We start from the raw sequence: 8424 nt of genomic DNA, 5'->3' as shown, positions 1-8424 counted from the left end.
TTAAGTCTTCAAAACAACTGAAATGCTTATAAGTACAAAACGACAGGCAAAATGTCACATATTATAAAAAAAATAATGACAGACTTTCAACAATGGAATTACACGTACTACAGACGTCAATTAAAGCGGTATGAGCAGCTGTGAGGCCAACAATGACAGAAAATGTAAAAATATATCGTGTTCGGATTAATTTGCACGTTACTGTAGTCTAATACAGAAATATATTACATAAGACATCGTCATTTTAACAAATATAAAATTCAAACACAAAATAATTTATCAAATTTGTTCATTCTGTGTTAGCCTGTTATGACTGACTTATCTTCTTTCTGCAGGGAGGGAAGTTCTACGTGTACAGCGGGAATAAGCTAAATGTTACATTTCGACTTGTTTTATTGGCAGTACTGTATCAGTGAAATGATCACGGTCTTCTAAATGCCTATTTTTGCATGACAGCTTTCTCTCAGCTTTTATTCAATGGAGTTTGACATTTGAAAATTCGATAAACGTAGTAACTGAAAACCTCTCATTTTGTTTGAAAAATTGTAGTGAAGTTCTTATTATATTTTTATCAAAGAACATGTATGTGTGACATTTGTATTAAAGGTGTCATCAAAAGCTGAACAGTGTAGTACAGAAGGAAGTGAGAGGTTAGAAGATGGGACCTCCCCCTGTTGTTACGGGAGTATCCCCTAAGGAAGGGCCTCCTGGGACTCGTGTTACGGTAAGAGGTGAATTTTTGGGTACAGGACCAACCGATCTTCAAGGATTAACGATATGTGGCTGTGACTGCTTATTGTCAGCAGAATGGAAATCTACAAACAAAATTATTGCCCGATCTGGACCAGGAAAAGGTCGTGGAGATATTATAGTCACAACTCGTTCAGGTGGAAAAGGGACATCCACGGTACAATTCCGAGGTATGTGACTTGCTTTCATGTCTTTAAATAACATATTCTAGTGGCATGCTTAGTCCTAGAGCGTTATGGAAACTGCTCTTGATTTTATTTTTCGTATAGGTTACCATGAGACAATTGGGCCAATGAAAGAGAGTGCTGTATGGGTTGAAGAAGCACCGCTGCAAACACTTGCTTGGGGACGAAGATCTTTATCGCCAACCAGTTATCAGCAGGAGGATCCTCTTGGTCTTTCAGTAGAGGAAAATGAGTATGCCATTTTAGCATGGAATAATTTCTGAGATATATCATCATCATCAGCACCACAACACAAAACCGCCATCGTCACCACCATCACTAACTTTTTCACCATCATAACAATTTAAACTTTAGATCTGTAAGCTAGACTAGCTACGCTATATTAAATTTGTTGCTAATTCTCCAGAAAAGCTACACTGAAGGAAGGATAATTATTTTTTTCTTCACTCACTTTTCTGAGCTGTATATAGTGATAAACATGTGGTTTTATTAGTAGCCACAAATACTTTCAGCTTAAAAATCGTTTGGTATTTAACTGTATATTCTACTGCTAGTCTCTAAACACACACCTTCATCTCAAACAGCAGAAATAACTAAAATGCTCTCTCAATTAATACCACTCAATAAAAGAATTGTATTCCAATGGATACCATCCCATTGTGGAATACTGGGAAACGAGAATGCTGATGCTTTAGCAAAGAAGGGCAGCACTGCTACTTACAGACCTGTTACTAAATCTACGTATTACTCCGTGAAAAGATTTATTAAATCTCCATACTTAGACTTCAACAAACAAAATTTGATAACACAATCCCAAGGGAAAAAATGGAACTCTCTGCATCACAATCCACAGTTAATTCCCGATTTACTACGAAAATTGTCTGTAACTGCATTTAGATTGGCAACAGGCCATGCTTGTTTAGCCAAACACCTGCATAGAATTGGAATATATCAGTCCCCTAACTGTCCATTGTGCAACTCAAACCAAGAAATAGATTCGGAACACCTCAAAATCTGTGCTTCAGTGGGTGGCCATGATAATATCTTTGAAAAATATTGTCGATCTGGTTGGCGAGTTGGTATAGCGCTGGCCTTCTATGCCCAAGATTGCGGGTTCGATCCCGGGCCAGGTCAATGGCATTTAAGTGTGCTTAAATGCGACAGGCTCATGTCAGTAGATTTACTGGCATGTAAAAGAACTCCTGCGGGACAAAATTCCGGCACATCCGGCGACGCTGATATAACCTCTTCAGTTGCGAGCGTCGTTAAATAAAACATAACATTTTTTAAAAATATTGGAGTGCAAGAGGTCAAATGACTTTATTGTCAAACGCCTGGCATTAGAAAACAACAACAACATATTCTACTGCACTTTTGTATTCTTCCCTCCACTTAAGATTATGTACTTTGGTACATTAAAATAATATATATGATATGCGTAAATCACTCCGTGATTTAAGACGGCGCTTATTCCGTCGGATCCCGGCCAACTAGTCACTCATATCGAGTGCACCTCAGCACATGTGTGGACTTCGGTCCTGCGTTCATAGACATCTATGACGTAGTGCAGAGGGCGGCCACTAGAGGGAACCCAAGAGTTGGAGCTTAATCTGAGACGATTCTGACCGGCGTCGGGGTTGTATCCGGTGTGGGTTAGTGTACAAAGCATCAGCACGTAGAGCTGAAAACCCGGGTTCAAGTCCTGTTGCCAGAGAGAATTTTTCTCCGTTCCATTACTGTTTCATCGTGTTATTACAAGAAGTTCAGGATGCAGTAATTTGTCCTGGATCTCCCACATGTTATTGTGTATTAATTTATTTTGTATTTAATTTTTATTGTGTGTAATTAAGTTACCACTGCCACCAGGTGTTTGCCCACTTGCAGTGTAAATAAATACATACATGCTATGTTAGTAATTGTTAAAGAAGGAAGGAAGATATGCCTCCTTCAGTGTAGTTTTTCTGGAGAATTACTCATTTGTTTTGATACCTGATCATCTCACTGTAATGCTCTAACGAATTTGTTGTCTAGAAAGAGGTCCCTTTTCAAGACAGCCTGTTTAATTTTATTCTCCGGTATATTATCGCGGTTGTTACCTTTGTATTCCCGGAGTTGGGCCGCTATATATTCTCTGAAGCAAAGGTAGTGTAAAGTTCTTGACCTACAATTCGTTATTATCCTAGCTGATTGCAGTATGCTATTGTTATTTTTCGAGAGGGTGAGAGGATGGCTTCCTCCTATCCCAAACATAGAAGAGCTAGATTTAAAATACAATGAAAGAGTAATGGAACGGAGAAAAATTCTCTCTGGCGCTGGGATTTGAACCCGGGTTTTCAGCTCTACGTGCTGATGCTTTATCCACTAAGCCACACCGGATACCACCCCGGTGTCGGACAGAATCGCCTCAGTTTTAAGTTCCAACTCTTGGGTTCCCTCTAGTGGCCACCCTCTGCACTACGTCATAGATGTCTATGAACGAAGGACTGAAGTCCACACATGTGCTGAGGTGCGCTCGTTATGAGTGACTAGTTGGCTGGGATCCGACGGAATAAGCGCCGTTTTAAATCACAAGTGATTTACGCATATCATATATATTATTTAATGTACCGAAGTACATATGATATTTCCATGCAGATATTCTGCGTCATCATACGATGAAAGAGTAATGGAATGGAGAAAAATTCTCTCCGGCGCCGGGATTTGAACCTGGGTTTTCAGCTCTACATGCTGATGCTTTATCCATTAAGCCATACCGGATACCACCCCGGCATCGGACAGAATCGTCTAATTTTTAAGTTCCTGGGTTCAAATCCTGGTGCCGGAGAGAATTTTTCTCTGTTCCATTACTCTTTCATCGTATGATGACGCAGAATATCTGCATGGAAATATCATATGTACTTCGGTACATTAAATAATATATAGATTTAAAATGTCTATTTTTTCTTAAGCTTAGGCCTATATATTTATGCATTTATAGCGTTTAAAATCCAGCCAAAAATGATACACACTATGACATAAAACAAAATTAGGAACACCTAAACAAGAATTGATAACTGAAGAATGTGACGAGTTTTTGCTTAATTTGAATTTGCTTTTCCTTCTGTTTCATACTGATACTGGTACTCCTTTTACAGTAATTTTCACCGCAATAATGTAAGTATTAACATACGTTAAGGACTTCTCTATCTGCAATTAAAATTTAAAAAAAAATAGTAGTTGTTCAGAATGCATAAACTGTAACATCAGTGCATAATACAGAGCATTTTCTTACATAATGTAGGCCAACCAGGTGGTGTATCACTAGCAAGAAGGTCCTACAGCATGCTGTGAACCATTGCTCACTTACTTTTCAGTCTAGTTCACTCTCTCTTAGAAGGGTTGTGTTGACGTTAGAATCTATTGGAGTTGTTTTGATTCCACCAGTAATGAGTGTGAGAGCTTGGTTTTGAACATACAGTAGAACCCCGATTAACCGACACTCTATTAACCGATTGGCGGATTATCCGACTGTTTTCCGCTCACTCTTTTGGTACAGAAACATATGAAGTACTACTGTACGTTATATTAGTACGTATATTTTTTTTCTAGAGAGTGTTATTACAAGCCTTTACACTTCCAGTTTGGTCTACTGTTCAAGTTGCCGTACTGTACAACTTCTATATAAAACGTATTCCATGAATGTTAAAAGAAAACTTTTGTGATAAATATCGAAAAATGCATATAATTGAGTGATTTGGGAAAAGAGAAACTGTGGCTCATCTCGCATCAGAATACGAGACTGATGTTACAACTGTGCGCAATTTAATAAAAATCAAGGATAAAGTGTATAGAGTATGTAAATCTACAACATGAGACCTCTACTATTCCTATCTTTCTGCTTACAGCCATTACAAGGAGCTTTCTTGCCCCTTAAAAACACGTCCTTGACGACTACCTAGCGTGTTAAACAGAAGACTACGGAAGAAATTACGAAATTTCAAGAATTATTCACTTCATTTACGAAAATATTTTATGGTATGGATTATCCGATTTTTTCGATTAACCGTTCAGTCCACCCCTTTCATTACCACGGATAATAGAGGTTCTACTGTATTCTATTTCGTTGATGAAAGGTGAAGTATGGCGGGCTTATGTGAGGGAGGCAATGAATCTCCAGGTTCCTTAAAAGCCATTTTTAAGTAAGTGGTTGTGTTTATGTTAGATTGCGTTAGTGAAGTGATTGCATGTTATTCTTCTGATTGTGTCACTGAAGTGTTTAGGTTTAGAAGTGGTTGTGTTGATATTAGATTGCGTGTTATTCTTCTGATTGCATTAGTGAAGTATTTAGGTTTAAGAGAAGTCTTTTGGTGCTGTTTCTATGTGGAATGGTAAGATAGGAAATTTTCTTATAAATCGTCTTTTTACCTTTCCAACATCACTCTTTTTGAGATAAGTATCTACCAAGGAAATCCTTTGCTCTAAATGTAAATTTCTGTGGTCCCATGTGAATAAGCTAATCTAAACACTTCACTAACACAATCAGAAGAATAACACGCAATCACTTCACTAACGCAATTTAACATAAACACAACCACTTACTTAAAAATGGATTTTAAGGAACCTGGAGATTCATTGCCGCCCTCACATAAGCCCGCCATCAGTCCCTATCCTGAGCAAGATTAATCCAGTTCCCACCATCAATACGAATTCCCTCAAATCCATTTAATTACATTCCAAGTATCATATCTCATAACCTTATTCCTTTACTGTGGTCGCACCAAAGAATCAGACCCATTCCGTGGTTTATATTGGAGTTTTACAAGAAGCTCTTTTTTAAAGTGATGAGTTGTTAACCCTTCACCCAACCGCCCAACTGGAGGACCACCCTTATTGGCTGTCTGCAACTGCTTATTCAATGTATTCGCAGCTACCGTCTATATCTGGAGGCCGTCTCCTCTATCCACAACTATTAAATCTAAACACTTCACTAATATATTCAGAAGAATAACACGCAATCTAACGTCAATACAACCACTCCTACAGAGAGACTGAACTGGACTGCTAAGTGTGTGGGAGACAGTTTGTCGCATGTTGCATGGCTTTGGTGCCAGACACATGCTGCCTGTTTGACCTACATTATGTAAGCGAACACTCTGTATTAATCTCTGTATGGAGGTTTGTAAAGACTGAAAATTTATATTAAAAAAGAAAACAAATTATTGAGTAATATGCAATATTAAATTTTCATATACCTGAATAGGCCTAAATTAATTCTTAAAAATAATGCATTAGAGAGAGGATTATTATCGCTTTCAGGATAAGCAGTTTATATCTTAGATTTTGACATGCGCGCGCGCACACACACACACACTCACCCACCCTCCGTGCCTCCCCCTCCCCTCTCTCTCATTGTGACCCTCTATTTCATCTCGAAATTACAGTAATGATGATGATGGCGATGACAATGATGATCATCGTTTACGAAATACAGTTCGATTATTGAAAAAATTAAAATCTTAAGGTCCGGTTTCTTCAACCTTTGTTAAAATGCACCTAACATAGCGTTAATTAACTGTAAGTTAAAAGTATGAATTGCTGTTAAAAATATTGCGTTTCTTCAACTTTACATTTCACATTTTAACATTCTGTTTATTAACTCTCTGTTAGGACCAGAGATTCTAGAGTTTAACCATAACCTATAACCAAGTATAGGCTCATTTCTGTTTTCTGAACTGTGACAATTGCGATTCTCGCTTGTTTCTGTTATTTAATAGAAGTCTTTCTATTCTCTCAGGTTTGATTTCTGCTTCTTTCCTCGTTTGTATCACAATATCGTGAGCGGTGTATTGGTATTGCTGTTATGAAATGGAAAACACTGGAACAAAAAGAAATCATGGGACTAATTTCTCTTCGTTCGAAAGAAACCTTCTGCTGGAAATTATTTCGCAATATAAACCAATTAATGAGAATAAACAAACAAACGGATCTAAGTTGAAAGCAAAAAGTGAGGCTTGACAGAAAATAGCCTATACCTTTGTATGAACTTCTGGTCTGTCAAATCACAGAAATCATCCCCTCTGTTTATGTATTCATGGATATCATTTTATAAATAATCAAGATATGTAAGTTCAGCATCTAACACACCAGCCATATTGGAAACTTCTATGCTAACAGAGAGTTAAGTCATTTAACTGCATGAAATTGGGCAGTTAAATTAACATAGGTTTTAACAGCCTGTTAGTACTAACAGTAGTTGAAGAAATGCTTCAACTGTTAAGTTTACAGTTAAAATGGAATAACACACTGTTATAATTTAACAAAGGTTGAAGAAACCGGGCCTAACTTTATTGTAGGCCTAATTAGGAAGTTACAGGAAACAGAAGAGCGCTTTTGATGTATTGACTTTAAAAATATCTTCTTCTTACATTTAGTCCCTACCTTTAATGACTCATTTTCTTACGGGAACTGACCACTTGCTTCTTCTTTTTCTTCTCCTTCTATTCTAGGACGACCTGCAAGTGGTCCATAGGCACAGACCTAAAAAATGACCCATTGTTTACCCCACATACAGAGACCATACAAGCAATCCAGAGGCAAGTATGAATTCGCATGGATTGTTGGTTTGATCCCCTTCTCCGAGATGTTTGTGCCTGACTCCATCCAATTCATGACAGTGGAGCATGTTGTGTGACATAATTTCTTTTTCCTTGCCATATTATTTACACATAGGATCAGAGATAATGCCCCTGATACCTACCCATGTATTGTCTGTCAACGACCTGTCAGTATGATTGTCACTGTCATACTGTCAGCATAATTCTACAGCGTTTCCAATCTCTAGTGCTCTTAACACGTACTGGCCATTTCTCAGCCCTTTATCTGGCATAATAATAAGCATACAGAGACTGCTGTTTAATTTCATATATAATTTGAACTGGTAATGGAAATTACGGGAAAACGGCTGGACGGATTTTAATAAATGACCCCTCATTTTGAAGCTTGGAACTCGAAGTTTTTCAGAAAAATAGTAGTTTTCAGTGAAATGCCAATTTTTAAACATAATTTTCCTATTTTCCAAAATCCATCTGTCGTCAGTTTTGAGAACTAGCTAATAGCATTCACAGCCGACTTGATATTCCCTTTGCTTTTTTGTAAAGGAGAAGCGAAGCGAGCATCAAGTCGGCAGTGTTGCACTTCAGAATAAAACAAAACACACACTACAGTTAACAATATTATACGAAGGCCATGATTTGCAAGAATGCTGACATATTAGAGCTCAAATTAAATTGGTTATTAAAAACTTTAACACTTACTAAAAATAATTTAAAAGTCTGATTCTGTGGTGTGTAATTTTCTGGGTACAGCTGTGTATTGGATATTAAAAACTACAAAACTTGAGGTGGTTTGATGACATTATTACCATTAGAAATGAAATATTATTGTAGTTAATGCCATGATGTGACTATTTTTCATTAATTATACATATTAATGTTATATTGATGATATGAAA

The 8424-nt window shown here is 37.4% G+C and overlaps 1 protein-coding gene across 2 annotated transcripts in view; it reads left to right on the top strand.

The window, feature by feature from the left end:
• Positions 1-437: 437 nt before the first annotated feature.
• Sec5 (secretory 5) overlaps positions 438-8424 on the top strand; it is a 49285-nt gene continuing 41298 nt past the window's right edge. Inside the window, exons 1-3 of one of the 2 annotated variants that reach the window (XM_069825350.1) lie at positions 438-920; positions 1020-1167; positions 7421-7507. In XM_069825350.1, the coding sequence (XP_069681451.1) occupies positions 659-920; positions 1020-1167; positions 7421-7507 (497 nt within the window). In that variant the 5' untranslated portion in view covers positions 438-658. The remainder of the gene's footprint in view (positions 921-1019; positions 1168-7420; positions 7508-8424) is intronic. The other variant, XM_069825351.1, reaches the window with a different exon arrangement.

The sequence above is a fragment of the Periplaneta americana genome, chromosome 5, assembly GCF_040183065.1.
Source record: "Periplaneta americana isolate PAMFEO1 chromosome 5, P.americana_PAMFEO1_priV1, whole genome shotgun sequence".
In the NCBI taxonomy this organism is placed as follows: domain Eukaryota; kingdom Metazoa; phylum Arthropoda; class Insecta; order Blattodea; family Blattidae; genus Periplaneta; species Periplaneta americana.
The sequence above is the reverse complement of the archived record's forward strand: the minus strand, read 5'-3'. Positions and strand labels throughout refer to the sequence as shown.